The 17357-nt window shown below is 43.2% G+C and overlaps 1 protein-coding gene across 1 annotated transcript; it reads left to right on the plus strand.

Moving 5' to 3' along the window:
* The first annotated feature begins 15934 nt into the window (after positions 1 to 15934).
* LOC132534674 (tripartite motif-containing protein 75-like) lies at positions 15935 to 17125 on the plus strand. The gene has a single exon (XM_060179140.1). It carries the CDS (start codon positions 15935 to 15937, stop codon positions 17123 to 17125), a length of 1191 nt encoding a protein of 396 aa, XP_060035123.1.
* The last annotated feature ends 232 nt before the right edge of the window (positions 17126 to 17357 follow it).

Here is a 17357-nt window from a genome sequence, read left to right on the forward strand (position 1 = left end):
ATAGGAGGAGAAAGAACCGTACAACATCCTGGTACATGTGCTGCTGGGGATTGAACTTGGGACCTCATGCTTGAAAGTCCTGTTCTTTACCCACTGTGCCACCTCACAGACCACTCATTATTGCCTCTCTCTTTCTATATATATATATATTTTTCAAGCAAGTTTCCCATATTTAATCCTCAGCACTGCATGTGGTAGAGTGATGGTTTGGTTTCTTTCACCTCCTCCTCTTGTCTCCAAGGAGAAAGCCTGGGAGGGTCTTACACACTCAAGGTCCTGGAAATCCTGCCTCTGAGGCAGGGGCTTCAATCACTCAAAGGGTGCACTCAGTTTCTTTTATGGGGTGCCCCACAGCAGCACCACATCTGCTTCCAGATACAACTTGGTCTCTTTTGTTCTATTCATATATTATTATCAGTATTATTACTATTATTGCCTTTTCTTTATTTTTCTGTGATTAAGAATAGATTACAATTCCGCAAGGTACAGGGTATATTTCCACACAACACCCACCACCAAAAGTCTGTGCTGTTACTCTCCTGATGCTCTCACAAAGTCTTAGAGACAGTTTTGTTTTCGTCTTTTTATTTTTCATTGTCATCTATTCCAGTTCTGTAGATTTCTCACATGAATGAAAGCATCTGGTAGTTTTCCCTCACCTCTTTATTTCACTAGGCATAATCATCTCCAGTCCACTTTGTTTCCAAAGACACAATATCCTTCTTTCCCCACAGATAAGTATTCTATACATTTCATAACATTTTAACCAGTCACCTGTCAGTGGATGGTTAGGTTGCTTCTAGGTTTTGGCTATAGTGGATAATGAGGCTATGAATATGGAGGTGCATATGTCCCTTTGCTCAAGTGCTTGCATGTTGGGTGGGTGAGGTGTCTCATTCTCTCCCTCTCCCTCTCTTCCCTTCCTTCCTTCCTTCCTTCCTTCCTTCCTTCCTTCCTTCCTTACTTCTTTCTTTCTTTTTTTTATGTTTTTTTCCTTACTTCTTTCATTTCTCTCCTTTTTTTAAATTTATTTATTTATTTTTTTTACCAGGGATATTGCTGGGGCTTGGTGCTAACACCACAAATCCACTATACCTGATGGTCATTTTGTCCTTTTTTGTGTGGTTTTTAAAAATATTTATTTATTTATTTATTCCCTTTTGTTGCCCTTGTTGTTTTATTGTTGTAGTTATTATTGGTGTTGTTGTTGATTTCAATGTTGTTGAATAGGACAGAGAGAAATGGAGAGAGGAGGGGAAGACAGAAAGAGGGAGAGAAAGATAGATGCCTATAGGCCTGCTTCACTGCTTGTGAAGTGACTCCCCTGCAGGTGGGGAGCTGGAGGCTCAAACTGAGATCCTTATTCAGGTTCTTGTACTTTCCACTACCTGGGCTTAACCTGTTGTGCTACCGCCTGACTCCCCTCTTTTTGCCTTTAGCCAGAGCACTACTCATTTCCGGTTTATGGTGGTGCTGTGGATTTAACCTGGGACTTTGGACACTCAGGCATGAGAGTATCTTTGCATAACCATTATGCTACTTTTCTCCCTTCCTTCCTTCCTTTATTCATCCTTTCCTTCCTTTTTTTTCTTCATTTTTTCTCCCACCAGGGTAATTGCTGAGGCTTGTTGGCAACACTTCAAATCCACCACTCCCAATGGACCTTTCTTTCTGTCCTTCCTTCTTTTTTCTGCCAGTAGGGTTATTGCTGGGTCTTGTTGCCGACACTACAAATCTACTACTCCTGATGGCCATTTTGTCCTATTTATTTATTTATTTATTTATTTATTTCATTTTTAATTGGAAAAAGCAAATTTTAATTTAATGATAGAAAAATGGAGAGGGGAGGGAGAGGTAGCAAGGGAGAGATAAAAAGAGACACCTGAGGACCTTCTTCACCAATCCTAATGCATCCTCCCTGCAGTTGGGGAGACAGGTCTCAAACATGGCTGCTTCCACAAGACAACACGTGTACTTAGCCAGGTGTGCAACTGCCCAACCCCCCCAAGACCATTTCTAAGATTCTGAGAAATCTACTGATTATTTTCCACAAGGGTTCATTCAATCTGCATTCCCACCTATAGCAGAAAATATCTCCTTTCCCCCTGCATCCTCTGCAGAATGTTATTTCTGACCTTTCTAATATATGAGATTCTCACAGCCATAAAATGTTGTCTTTCCTTGCATTTCTCTGATAATTAGTAATGAGTCCCCCATTTTTTAGTATATTCTGAAAGATAGCTTCTATATTCCTTTAAAGCCACACTAAATGTTGGGATTGCTCATTAACTCACATGACTTATTTAAAGTAGAGTTAATATTTACTATATGGGTCACCATTAGCTTTAGTGCCAATTCCTTAATGCTAAAAACAGCTAAATAATCTATCTCCCCGTGCCACTGAGTTCTCTATTATTGGGCAGGATAGGACTGAATCAGACCTATCTGCTAACCCTGTGGGCACAACACTTCTAAAACTATCTCAGCCTTTGTAAAATCTCTGGAGGTTACCAGAGTGAATGGTAATGTGGCATTTGTGGGAACAAACCAAAGAGTCTCTGGTGAAGGAAGTATGCTGAGACCTGACTTCATAATCTCATGAGAAGAGATTATCTTGCTGAAATGGAAAAGTAAACCCTTCTCCCACATTGGAATTTATCTCCCCCTACATCAAACATCTCCAACTAGAAATGAAACAGTACTGAGGACTGTGATGCCAGACATGAACATTCTGAGTGATGCCAAGAGGATTCATCACCAGTGTGTGAGCCTGGAGGTCCCAACTGTGTACTCCTTCTAGGTAAGGAGGGAGGGAGGCTGGCTTTCTCCACTGCATTCAGCCCTGGAGAAGATTCAACAGACATTCAGAGCCGAGGTGACTCTGGATCTACACACTGCACATCCTCTTCTCTGTGTGTCCAAGGACAAGCGATCTGTGATACTGAGGATGAGAAGGAGTGAAGATCTCCAGAGACAGCAGACTCCTCAAATTGATCTTGAAGTTCAGAATTCCATTCTGGCCGCCATTACTGGGAGGCGCAGGTGAATGACAAGCCTAGCTGGGCCATAGGGCTGTGTAGTCACTCCTCAACAAGCAGGGAACAGCCAAGTTGTGGTCAGAACAGGCCCTGGACTATGTGGCAGGAGGTGTACATCTTTTTCCTCTGGCCTTGATGCGAAAACCCATAGGGATTGGGATTTACCTGGACTATGAGCTAGGTCAGATTTCCTTCTACAACTTGAGGGACAGCTCCCACATCCATTCATTCTATGAAATATTTTCTCACTCACTGAAGCTTTATTTCTGTGTGGGCCAAAATTTATTTTCCTCTGTGGAATAGAGAGTTATGTCGAATGAGTTGGTTTCTTCCAGGTTGGTCTGGACCAGGGCTGAAACTATACCATCCTGGGCGCTGCCCAGTGTCCTGGTGCAGAGCCAGCATGCTATGCTCAGACTGTGTCATCACGCTAGTGCTCTTCCTGCACGATACCGATTTACAGCATTCAAAAGAGCAGGAGGAACTGTTCATGCCCCTCACCTTCCTACTGCTGGTCCTGGGCTCCCTGCTGGTCTACCTAGATGTGTCACTCATGGACCTGGGCTACATGAATGTCCAAACAAACAAAAAAGAATGAACTGTGGCATTGCCTTCTTTCCTGCATGATAGTATGGATAATCATTAGGATGGTTATGACTACTTTTCATTTCTTCCTAACCTTCTGAAATAATCATTCTGATAAACAAACTCCTGTCTTGTCTGCATGAAAACTTGGGTTGATTACTAAAACTCTGTACAGTAAAAATGCCCGTGCTGAAAAACTACAGTAGATTACACTGTGCTCTGTGCCCCCTCTTAAAAGCAAATAAAATTGATGTATACCAACAAAGTTTTTGTGCTTCTTTTTTCCCCCTCCCTTTTCTTTACTGTGACTAAGAGTTCTTTGTAAAGCACCACTATGTACCAGGATGCATAACTCCCCTGCCTCAACTTCCTCCCTGGTCTTCTCACCCACAGTTCTTTGTTTTGGTAAAATACAGCAAATCCAGTCCATTTTTCTCCTTTCCTGTTCTTATTTCATAACATATGCTTAGGGGTGAGAGCATCCCACAATCATCCTTCTGCCCAATCTCATATTGTCTAAATGTGAACCTTTTTTTTTTTTACAGGGCTAAACTAATTTTAGTTCTAAAGGTGATCAATTACAATTGGGGCAAATTGCATAATGACTCTTTCCCTTGTGTTCTCTGTCAGGATGTTCAGGTCTCAGTACCTTTTGGAGGCAGTCATCTCTCTAGCACATCTGTATTCCAACTCATCAGACACCTGACCGGTCATTATTTTCTTTTACTTATACTCATGGCAACCTAAGGTCTCTTGCCCTGCCAATCCTTATCAGTGGTGTTGGAAAGAGCAGGTAAGATGGCTAAAAACTTGTAGTGGTGTTAGGATAGTGTGATACTGAAGACCCAGAGGGAGCTGCCAGATCCTTTATCCCCTCTCAAGTTTTAGCACTAAAATTTTAGAATTATGTGGTTCAAAGTAAGTAAAGTAGAGTCAGGAGTGCAGATAAAGGAAAGTTTAATATGGCAGCCAAGGGATAGAATCCCCAGTTGGGATGGAGAGCCATAAGTGGACCTGCTTTTGGTCCTTATATAGATTTGTTACTCTTTCTGGCATGGGAAGGGTCAGGGCATGAGTCATGTGATTTGTGATCCATTTCTGGTTGGAGATGTCCAGTGTAGGCAGGGGTAAATCTACCTGTGTGTGAGAGGGGTCTGCTTATTCTCAGCACATCCCCTCCAGTATTTTCCAGCAACATAATATCTTGCCATAAAAGTAGGGTTCCAGGCTTCAGGCATATTTCTTTCAGGCAGCCAAACTTTGAAAAAAAAAACCTTTTTTAGTGGTCTGGGAGGTGGTGTAATGGATAAAGCACTGTACTCTCAAACATGAGGTCCTGAGTTCAATCCCCCAGCAGCACATGTACAGAGTGATGCCTGGTTCTTTCTATCTATCCGCCTATCTTTCTCATTAATAAATAAATACAATCTTTTAAAAAATATATATATATATATATTTTTTTTTAAATAAAGGAGCCCCACCATGGTGTTTGTGATGTCAGGGGTCAAGCTCAGGCCCTCATTTTCGAGAGTCTCAGTCTTTATCCATTTAGCCACCTCATGGGTCAGAGGAGATTATTCTCAAATCTAAGAGAAAAAATAACTTCAATATGTTTCAACTTCTCTGGTGACATACGCAGACTAGGAAGTAAAGGAAATAACTAGAGGCCCAGTAACATTTTTGTGAGAAAGCAATTTTTCTTGAGTAGGCTTTTATTTCAGTTCTACTCATTTTCAAATTAAAATTAAGTGCCAAGAGAGGGTTGAGGGCAGATTACCATTACCAATGTAGTTAGAAAAATCTATTCACTACTGTGGCCTCTCACCCTTATTTGGGTCCTCACTCCATTAGTTGTGTGCTAAGCCCCACCCACACAGAGCTCTATAAATGCCCTCTAGTCACAGCTGACACCAGATTCTCCTCCAGACTGGCTCAGAAGCTCCAGAGATTCACTTCAGGACCAGCCCTGTGGGTCTTTGGCACAGATGTTGCCATGCAAGCTGCTTGACACGGTAACAGCTTCACAGGAAGTTTAGCACGGCTGGACTCTCCAGGCCAAACTGAAACCATCTTGCCTTTTGCTATGTATAGGGTTTGGGAATAAGCTCCCTGTAGTCTTAATAATATTTACCTATGGCCAGGCTCAGAGCCTGACCAATAAGAAAAGTAATGACAAAATCTGCACTACACTCTGTAAGATTGATCAGAATGAACCAAGCAGTATCAGTAATGCAGAAATTTTCAGGAGGCTCCAATAGGAAAAATAGTTTTCCCCTTTATCTACACCACTTCCTTTAGTAGTCCCCCTAAAATATAGAGAAATATTGGTGGTCCCCACAGTGAAGGGGCCACCTTACATAGAATAATTAATAAATAGAAAGTTATGGGGCAGTCAGGCGCTAGTGCAGCAGGTCAAGCACATGTGGCGTGAAGTGCAGAGGGACGGCATAAGGATCCTGGTTCCTGCACCCGGATTCCCACCTGCAGGAGAGTTGCTTCAGAGGTGGTGAAGCAGTTCTGCAGGTGTCTAAAAAAAAAAAAAGAAAGAAAGTTATGGTACCTTGTGGTCTGGGAGGTGGCACAGTGATAAAGCTTGGACACTCAAACATGAGGTCCCGAGTTCGATCCCCGGCAGCACATGTGCCAGAGTGATGTCTGGTTCTGTCTCTCTCCTTCTATCTTTCTCATAAATAAGTAAAATCTATTAAAAAAAAAGTTATGGTACCCACCTATATACAATGGGCCTTTCAATCTACCACCCACCACTACGCTTCCACTTCCTTATACAGGAATAGTACATGAGAACCTAGGTCACATAGTGAGCATACAAGAAAGATAGATTCCAGTTAGAGAATTTAACTTTATGGAGAGGCTGGCCAGGTCAGCACCACCTTGGTGTCTTCTCAGTAAGGAACAAAACAAAACTTCTTTTTTTTCTCTTTATAAAACTTCTTTTTTAAAAATATTTATTCCCTTTTGTTGCCCTTGTTGTTTTATTGTTGCAGTTATTATTGTTGTTGTCGTCGTTGTTGAATAGGACAGAGAGAAATGGAGAGAGGAGGGGGAAGACAGAGAGGGGGAGAGAAAGATAGACACCTGCAGACCTTCTTCACCGCCTATGAAGCGACTCCCCTGCAGGTGGGGAGCCGGGGGCTCGAACCGGGATCCTTCTGCCGGTCCTTGCGCTTTGTGCCATCTGCGCTTAACCCGCTCGCTACAGCCCAACTCCCAAAACTTCTTTATCAAACAACGAAGCAAATTTTATGAAAAATGGGCTGCTCAATTTGTTTAACCCCCCTAGAAATATAACAAGGTTGAACTTTTTATGAACCATGGCTTCTGATGCATAAGGACGAGAGAATGGAATAAATGTACATAATAGGTAGAATATTAATCAACAGGACATCTGCCTAGCACACAGTTACAGGAATAACAAAAGACATAGAAACTGTGATGTGATCTCTATGGAGAAAAATACCCCTGGAATGTAAATGTTCCATGAAGCAGGAAATATTCCCTACCTGTACTGTTCTTACTTGGTGATTTATTTATTTATTTATTTATTTTAGTTCTTTATTTATTGGATAGAGACAGAAATCAAGAGGAAGGGGGGTGATAGAGGTCCTATGGGACCCAGTATCCCCCTGCAGGTGGATACTGGGTCTTGAACCTGGGTCCCTGTGCATTGTAACACGTGTGCTCAACCAGCTGCTTTACCACCCGGTCCCAGTGATATTTGTTTTAATAATCAAAACCTTGGTGATTTTTGTATTAGTGATCAAATACTTGGTGATTTTTTTTTAAATAATCTATACCATGGTGATTTTTGTTTTAATGATCTAAGCCTTATGAAACTATAAAGTTTTCTTGAGTATGACAGAGATGCCTGCTTGAGCTTGCTTCAGCAACAACTCATTCTTCCTCATCTGCGCTGATGCCCCTCCTCCTTCAAGATACCCTAATAACCTGCCAAGGCTGGCTCTGGCAAGTCTTGATCTGTCTTGAAAGAGTAGAATCACTGGTCCAGGTCAGCAGTCCCCTATGCCCCCCTTCCCCCAGCTCGGCCTTTCTGCAGGGCCCCACCTCAGAGGACAAGCAAACCTCATTGGGCTTGTCTTTTATATCACACTTAATGAGATCTTGACTGAACTGGAAATCTTTCAGCTACTGAGACCCCTGTCCCAATGCTCATAAACTTTCTGCAGTCCTTTGGGGCCCTAGTGGGGTTGTTGTGTTCTCTCCATGGGGAGGAGAGAATCAGTGGCTGCCTCGAGTGTGCTGTAGAATGGGATGAGAATCATTCCTTCTTTGCCCTGCACAGATGTTTTCCCTTCTCAAGTGAAGTGGCCACTGACTGCCTTGTGATCAGGAGAACAAACTCTTAGCTGAGTTCCACCTGTTTCCGTTTGTCTAAAGCAACACACCTGTTGCAAGCTGCAGGTGCTGATTACAGACCTGGGCACTGACCCCCGCAGCTGAGGCCACTTGTCTTGCGCACCAGACATGCTCGGCACAGAAAGATGGCTGTCTGAGGCTGGGTCTTTGTATCACAGAGATCCTCAGAACTGAGTTATTTTCTTCAGTCCCTTCTCCTGCTCTGAGAAACTTGGGGTGCTCTGTTTTGAGCACTTTCAAATGCCATGTGAAAATGAAATGGATGCTTGCTGGGTTTTGCCCTAGGCAGTATCCCTGTAAATCTTTTTTGAGGAAGGGTAGATAAAAGCATATGGTATGTGTACTTGGATGTTTTTTTTACTTATGTTTTTATCTTACTGGATATATTTGACATTTCATATGACAGGTAATTTTTTATTTAATATTGCTTTTTTCTTCGCTCTCCTTTTTTTTTTTTTTAATTAGTGACTTAATGATCAACAATATTGTGGGATAAGAGGGGATACAATTCCCACCATCAGAGTTCCATATCCCTTCCCTTTCATTGGAAGGTGCCCTATTCTCTACCCCTCTGGGAGTATGAACCAAATATCTTTATGGGGTGCAGAAGGTGGGAGGTCTGGCTTTTGTAATTGTTTCTCCACTGGATATAGGTGCTGACAGGTCAATCCATACCCCCAGCCTGTCCTTCTATTTCCCTGGTGGGGTAGGACTGGGGAATTGGGGTTCCAGGACATACTGGTGAGGTCATCTGCTCAGAGAAGTCAGGTTGGTGTCATGGTTTCATCTGCAACTTGGTGGCTGAAAGACATTAAGATATAAAGCAGAACAAAGTATTTAATAACCAGTAAACTGAAGGTAGGAATATAGTAGATAAGGTTTGGAGTATTTATGTTGGAAGAAGCTAGGAAGTCTATTTTAGGTATATTCCAAGGGACCCTTGATTTTACTAATTTTGCTTGAGCTCTATAGATATCATGCAGGTGAGCTAAAAGTATTGTCTGTGAAGATGGTATCTGAGTTAGGAATAGGACTAGAAGCTGGATCAGGGCAGAGAGTAGCACCCAAATATGGGGGAAGTATATAACTATTGTTAACTGTAAACCCCACTGATCTGACCTAGTGCCCCTGCCTATTCATATTTGGCCTTAGAACCCCGTATACCCTCTGCATCCCTGTTGATCAGAGCTTGCATCCCAAAGTCATAATTAGGAATGTTCTAGCCTGCACTCTTGTCAGGGCCCATCTTCTTCCTGTGGCAGAATATATTGACCCAGCTTCCCTTTCGAGAGTGGGGCAGTTTCTACCAATGCTGTTCTACATTGAGGGCAAGGTCCTGTAAAGCCCCACAAGAGGGTTTATGATGTTGTTCCAGATGGAGATGACCAGTGATGGTGAAGAAGGGGGAATCTGTTAGAGGGGGGCTGATCATATTTATGTGGGAATCCCAGGATTCCCTGACTAGGGCCCAGAATGATGGGGTGGCCCAGTAATGACCAAAAGTCCATCATTAGAGTGTGCCAATCTCTTGCCCTAACCCAGCTTTTGTACTTTATTTGACAAGGTTAGACTTAGAGTGATTGAGGGAAGTGAAATAGGAAGTAGGTAAGACAAAAATATTTGATTAAGTATTTTATGATGTCTTTCTCAGTCGCATACAGCCTTAGGCCCCACATCGTCTCTACCTCTCAACAGGTTGCTCTTTTTTTTCTTTCTTGGTAAACAGGGTCTGTATCTGGTTGCATCTACCCCAAGTATGCCTTGTGGAGTGGGCAGCAAGTGACAGGGTCCTCTCTGTTGTCCATTGGGCGCAAATCCAGATCCTAGTGATCTGAAGTCCCCCACACATTTAACTGCAATATAGTCATTTTTAACTGGAGGTGTCCATGACTTCTGGTCCTCCACAGTCTTTAGCAGATTGCAGAGATCTGGATACCAGGTTCCAACTGGGTGGAGACCCTTCTGAGATGCAATCACGTCTCTGGTGTCCGGATGGCCATGTCAATGTCCACTTCCCTGTAGATTGAGGTTGCCAGCTCCCAATGCCTACCACTGGTGGCTTCTGTTGAGCTAGTGACTGGTCCTTCCCAAAGGCTCGTAGAACAGCATTCTAATTTGTCCTGCAATATAGGCTGGAGATCTGTAAGAACTTGGTAACAGTGGTGGGATGGGTCAGAGACAAGAGCATCAAGGATCATGACAGCAGCAGTCTGCCAAAAGCAATTTCAAAAGGAGACAGTTTATTTACAAATGGGAAGCAGTGCACTCTCAGAAAGGCCTGAGACAGGAGTGATACCCATCTCTCACCAGTTTCAAGGGTTAATTTAGTTAGTCTCCTTTAGGGTCTGCAAGCGTCAACCCGGCTTTGACCTAGCACGTTATGATTGGGCCCTCCTCAATCGCTATCGAACAGGCCATGGCCGGTGCGCTTCTATGTTCCATCGCTGGGGAGCCAGATACGACCCGAACTGCCCCTGCGGCTACAGACAGACTATGACCCACATAGTCAACGACTGCCACCTTTCCAGATTCAAAGGAGGTCTCGAAACTTTACATCAGGCTCAACCTGACGCTGTTGACTGGCTACGGAAGAAGGGCAAACGCTAGAAGAAGAAGGGTCTAATTTACCTCTCTACCTGCCCAGAGATATGGGGCTTATTAGCACAATGAAATTTCCAATTTGTTCCCATTTCTGGGCCATTTTACTGCCCCTTGGAGACCCCCTAAGAGAACCTGGTGGTATGACTGAAGGGGTATCACTGCTGCAATCATACATTTGTAACCATAAGACATACACAAATCCATATTAGGAGTTCACTAAAATTGATAATCCAATGACTAGAGTTGGCTTATATATCTTTATATAATTTTAGAAGGCCTTTTTAACAAACAGGTATACCAGTATAAAATGACAATTTTAGACTAAATACTTTTGCTAAATCAGGATTTGCCAAACAGCAAATATTTTTTTAAGAATAGTTTGGACAGTAGCCTCTGGTGCTTTAGTGTCTGTGTTCAGTGAGTAAATCATCTAATTTTAGACTTTTTCTTTTTCTTCAACCAGGATAGACAGTTTGCCCTAAATCAATGAAGTCTGGTTCATTTTAATACCCCACCCAGTTTTGCCTAAAACCCACATAGTTTTAAAGACATAAATTTTAAAGACATTTTCAATGAAACGAATCCAATTACAAGGAAGACTAAGGCAAGTATAAACCTATGGGACTACATCAAATTAAAAAGCTTCTTCACAGCAAAAGAAACCACTACCCAAATCAAGAGACCCCTCACAGAATGGGAGAAGATCTTTACATGCCATACATCAGATAAGAGTTTAATAACCAACATATATAAAGAGCTTACCAGACTCAACAACAAGACAACAAATAACCCCATCCAAAAATGGGGGGAGGAATTGGACAGAATATTCACCACAGAAGAGATCCCAAAGGCCGAGAAACACATGAAAAAATGCTCCAAGTCTCTGATTGTCAGAGAAATGCAAATCAAGACAACAATGAGATATCACTTCACTCCTGTGAGAATGTCACACATCAGAAAAGGTAACAGCAGCAAATGCTGGAGAGGGTGTGGGGTCAAAGGAACCCTCCTGCACTGCTGGTGGGAATGTCAATTGGTCCAACCTCTGTGGAGAACAGTCTGGAGAACTCTCAGAAGGCTAGAAATGGACCTACCCTATGACCCTGCAATTCCCCTCCTGGGGATATATCCTAAGGAACCCAACACATCCATCCAAAAAGATCTGTGTACACATCCATCCAAAAAGATCTTGGCAGCACAATTTGTAATAGCCAAAACCTGGAAACAACCCAGGTGTCCAACAACAGATGAGTGGCTGAGCAAGTTGTGGTATATATACACAATGGAATACTACTCAGCTGTAAAAAATGGTGACTTCACCGTTTTCAGCCGATCTTGGATGGACCTTGAAAAAATCATGTTGAGTGAAATAAGTCAGAAACAGAAGGATGAATATGGGATGATCTCACTCTCTGGCCGAAGTTGAAAAACAAGAGTAGAAAAGAAAACACAAGTCGAACCTGAAATGGAATTGGAGTATTACACCAAAGTAAAAGACTCAGGGGTGGGTGGGTGGGTGGGGAGAATACAGGTCCATGAAAAATGATGAATGACATAGTGGGGGTTGTATTGCTAAATGGGAATCTGGGGAATGTTATGCATGTAAAAAAAAAAAAAAAGAAGTAGAAACGCAAAGCAGAAATTGACTGAGTTTGGAGTATGGCACCAAAGTAAGAAAGCAGAAGTATACTAGAGTTTGCAGTGAGTACCTCCCTAATACTTCCTCTCCACTTTTCCAAGCTTTGGGTCCATGATTGCTCAACAATTTGTATGACTTTGTATGTTAACTCTCTTTTCAGTCACCAGGTTCCAGGTGTCATCAGGATGCTGGCCAGACTACCCTGGATTGAAGACACCACCAATGTGTCCTGGAGCTCAGCTTCCCCAGAGACCCATCCTACTAGGGAAAGAGAGAGGCAGACTGGGAGTATGGACCGACCAGTCAACGCCCATGTTCAGCGAGGAAGCAATTACAGAAGCCAGACCTTCTACCTTCTGCAACCCTCAATGACCCTGGGTCCATGCTCCCAGAGGGATAGAGAATGGGAAAGCTATCGGGGGAGGGGGTGGGATATGGAGATTGGGCGGTGGGAATTGTGTGGAGTTGTACCCCTCCTACCCTATGGTTTTGTTAATTAATCCTTTCTTTAATAAAAAAAAAAATTAAAAAAAAAAGAAAAAAAAAACACTGATATCTGGTTTCTCTTTGTTTCATTGATCCTTTAACTTCATTCAACTCTCAAATGTTTAAAAAATAAAGAGATCGAGTTGTAGCTGGAAACACATGAGGTTGACTGAAACCTAGAAATAAATTTTCAGATATAAGAAGATTATTTGAAACATCTCTGGGCAAGAATGCAGAGTACAGACTGTGAGAAGAACCAAATGATATCCAGCCAGACTTTCAGGGGAGAAAAGTAACTCAACAATAACTTTTCACTACTCTCCCAGTAAAGGTGGTGTTAAGGGGCACTGAGGGGATTAGGGAAGGGATGTACAGGTAGCAATGAGATTGTGTAGATCTCCACACCTTTTTGGCCTGATCCCATTAAGGGGGATCCCAAGCTCATCATCCTCTCAGTCCCAGGCCAGCCACACACACCATGCTGAGGCAATAGCTACTGAAGGTAGGTGTCACACTCTGCCCACCTGGGGACACATAAGTACTCTGCTCACATCAGAAGAGAGCACACTTCAGTTCCAGACTGCCTCACAACTCCTGCCTGTGGATCACACCTTAGGAGCCTGCAAAAGAAGAGAGAAAAGCCACCAGCCCAGGTAAGAAGGCTGTAGGGACTGCCAGGGCCCATTTTTCCCTCCATGGATCCAGCATGTCCAGAGTGCAGATTGTGAAGGGAGATTTGATTTAGCATCTGGAGATAATGTATCAAAGCCCATTTACTTTCTTCAGACCTAGTCACATCTTGTATGTTTTTAAAAATATTTATCTATGTGGTCTGGGAGGTGGCTCAGTGGATAAAGCATCAGACTCTCAAGCATGAGGTCCTGAGTTCAATCCCTGGCAGCACATGTACCAGAGTGATCTCTCACTCTTTCTCTCTCCTCCTGTGTTTCTCATTAATAAATAAATAAAATATTATAAAAACAATAATACAAAATATTTATTTATTCCCTTTTGTTGCCTTTGTTTTATTGTTGTTATTTTTTTTTTTTTGTTGTATTTTATGTACTTTATTTTTGAGAGAGATGCAGAGAGGGAAAGACACAGAGGCAAATACCAGAGCACTGCACAGCTCTGGCTCATTGTGATGTGGGGGACTGAACCTGGGACTTTGGAATCTCAGGCATGAGAGTCCCTTTGCATAACCATTATGCTGTCTACCCCCTCCCTGTTGTTGTTATTGATATCATTGTTGGATAGGACAGAGAGAAATGGAGAGAGGAGGGGGAAGACAGAGAAGAGGAGAGAAACAAAGACACCTGTAGACCTGCTTCTCTGCCTGTGAAGCAACTCCCCTGCAGATGGGGAGTCAGGGGCTTGAACCAGGATCTTTTTTTTTTTTTAATATTTTATTTGTTTATGAGAAAGATAGGAGGAGAAAGAACCAGACATTACTCTGGCACATGTGCTGCCAGGGATCAAACTTGGGACCTCATGCTTGAGAGTCCAAAGCTTTACACTGTGCCACCCCCAGGACCACGAACCGGGATCCTTATGCAGGTCCTTGCACTTTGAGCCACCTGAGTTTAACCCTCTGTGCTACCACCTGACTCCCCATCTTGTGTAGTTGATGTGGGCAGAAATGTCTTGGGAGGAGGCAAGACTCTTGACTCTTCACTGATTTCCTCAGTGAGGATAGTGAGAAGGGTCTTGTTAAGTTTTGTTTCTGACCATACCCATTGCAAACTAAGACAAACTGAGGCCAACATAGGACATAGTGGAGGATGTGTAAGCTCATTTCTAATCCAACTTCCACAATAGACACAGACACAGAGGACTATGAGTAAGAGGCTTTATTGAATAGATACATCAAATTCAAGCTAGTAGTGACTTTAGGCCAGTAAGACAGTTTCCTTCTATAGATTTCTACAGCTTCATTATGCCAGTGGGTGCCCTGACCAGACACCTTCAGTTATCTCAGACCATACCAATCTCCTCATGGAGGACTTAGCTGAAAGGATAGAACAGTATTCAAGAGGAGGAGCTATAAGTAAGATAGGGAGGGCAATTAACACACACAAAGACAAATGTACAAGGAATCAGACCACTGCTAAGGCCGTAGGAGAAGTGGGTTATAGCCAGTAGCCTATCTCTGGGGTGGTTAGTCAGAAAAAAACTATTCGATATAGAACAACAAAGATCAAAGCTATCACAAGACCAAGGAGAATCAGTTCGAGATCTGACAGAGCAGAACCTTAGTCAGCTGGTGTGGTCAGTCAGAAGGCTTTAAAGCTCCTGCCTGGCTTGCCAAATGTAAGAGCACTTCTGATCAGAACCCATACAAACCGACACAAAATAAAAGGAATTGACTCTTAAGTTTAAAAAAGTGAAAATAAGGCTAGTACTCAGACTTAACAGAGACGACACCAAAAGACAAACCTCAGCTGAGTGATCCCAGGCTAGTACCAAATCTAGTTCCATCGCTCAGAGATAACCAGGCTAGAAATTCACCCTCCTTTAAAAGGGAAAAGCGGGGGGGGGGGGGTCTGTATGTCCTTGCTATTTTATCTTTGGGGTATAAGTTTCAAGGAGAACATTCAATTCTTATCTTCTAGGGAGGAAGCAAGCAGCATTTACAGAAGCCAAATGGACAAGTTAACATATAGCTGAAAGAGCAGGGGTTACAGAGTATGCCGTTTTCAAGGCAAACATTCCTATCCACCAGCTGAAACAATTAGTGCATTAGTGTAATTTCATCTTACCTAGTTTCTGAGACATTTTCTCTGTTTCAATGAATTCGTCTAAATTTGGGGAATTTCATTTTCTCAGTCTGAAACAAACCTTGAGCAATTTTACATCTGGTGATTTCTCTCCTTCAGGTAGAGTAGCCACATTGGAGGAATGACTGCCTGCAATCAGAATTGCTAATGGACCTTAACATTCATCCAGATACCTGAGGCAACAAACTCACTGAAACTGAGTTTTTCAGGTATTGGGTAGAAATTTTGGGCACCAACCTCTGCACTTGGGGCTATTTTTCCTGTAGTTCAGCAGTGACTGTGCTCCACTCCTGTGGAAAGTGAGCACAGAGACCTGACATTGACTTACTACTCAAGGGAATCCTCAGAAGTAAGTTGCAGAAGAAAACCAGCCTGTCACTCTCCCCAATGGAGACATAGGAGTCTTGCTAGCAATGCTAGCAGAGTTCAATTGCCCCATCTGCTTGGCCTGCATGAGAGAGCCTGTCACCATTAAGTGTGGGCACAACTTCTGCCAGTCCTGCCTCCAACAGTGCTGGGAACATCCTCCAGACAGTTCATCTTGCCCTGTGTGCCGGCACCTATGTCAGAAGGGACACTGGATTACCAACAGGAAGCTGGCAAGAATGATTGACAACACTCAGTTCATCCAAACAAGCAGCAATGAAGTGAGGCAGCAAGAGGAGAACCTGTGTGAGAGGCACAACCAGGTGCTGAGTCTCTTCTGTGAGGAGGACCTGGAGGTGCTCTGTCCTGGCTTTGTTCAGGCCCATGACCAAAAGGACCACCATGTAAGGTCTCTGGAGGAGGCTGCTTCTTATTACAGACACAAGGTAAATGGTTCCACCACACTCTTGATGGAACATTTAGCAAAATTAGAGGAAGTGGAAGAGAGGCAATACATAATGTTCCAGGAAGTGAAAGACCAAATAAGTAAACAGAAGTCAGAGATAGCCTCTGACTTAGAGCAGTTGGCTGAACTTGTGGACAGCGATAAAGAGGCAGCTGTCTCTAGAGTAACTCAAGAGAAAGACAACAATCTGCAGAGAATAGACAAGAATATCACTGACTTTAAAGACTGCATCTCCATCACTGAGGCTCTGTTCCAGGAGGTTTCAAAGAGGAGTGTGATGCCAGACATGAACATTCTGAGTGACACCAAGAGGATTCATCACCAGTGTGAAAGCCTGGAGGTTCCAATTGTGTGCTCCTTCCAGATAAGGAGGGAGAGGTGCAGTTTCCCTCCACAGATTTCAGCTCTGGAGAAGATTGAACAGAAATTCAGAGCCGAGGTGACTCTGGATCTACACACTGCACACCCTCTTCTTTGTGTGTCCAAGGACAAGCGATCTGTGATACTGAGGATGAGAAGGAGTGAAGATCTCCAGAGACAGCAGACGCCTCCACTTGACCTTGAAGTTCTGGGTTCTGAAGAATTCCATTCTGGCCGCTATTACTGGGAGGTGCAGGTGAATGACAAGCCCAGCTGGGCCATAGGGCTGTGTAGCCACTTCCCCTCCAGCAGGGGGCAGCAGCAGCCAAGGTCTGGTCTGAACAGGCGTTGGTGGACCTGCAAGATGGAGACTATGTGGCAGGAGGTGCCTGTCCTGTTCCTCTGGCCTTAAAAAGAAAGCCCAGAGGGATTGGTGTTTACCTGGACTATGAAGTGGGTCAGATTTCCTTCTACAACTTGAGTGACAGGTCCCACATCTATTCTTCCAGGAGACATTTTCTCATTCTTTGAAGCCTTATTTCTGTGTGGGACCAGATTCAATTCCTCTCTCCCTCTGTGGAGTCGGGGGTTATGAAGAATGAATTGTGACATTACTTTGTTTCCTGCCTGTGATTATGAATGAC

This window comes from Erinaceus europaeus, chromosome 19 (genome assembly GCF_950295315.1).
Source record: "Erinaceus europaeus chromosome 19, mEriEur2.1, whole genome shotgun sequence".
Lineage (NCBI taxonomy): Eukaryota > Metazoa > Chordata > Mammalia > Eulipotyphla > Erinaceidae > Erinaceus > Erinaceus europaeus.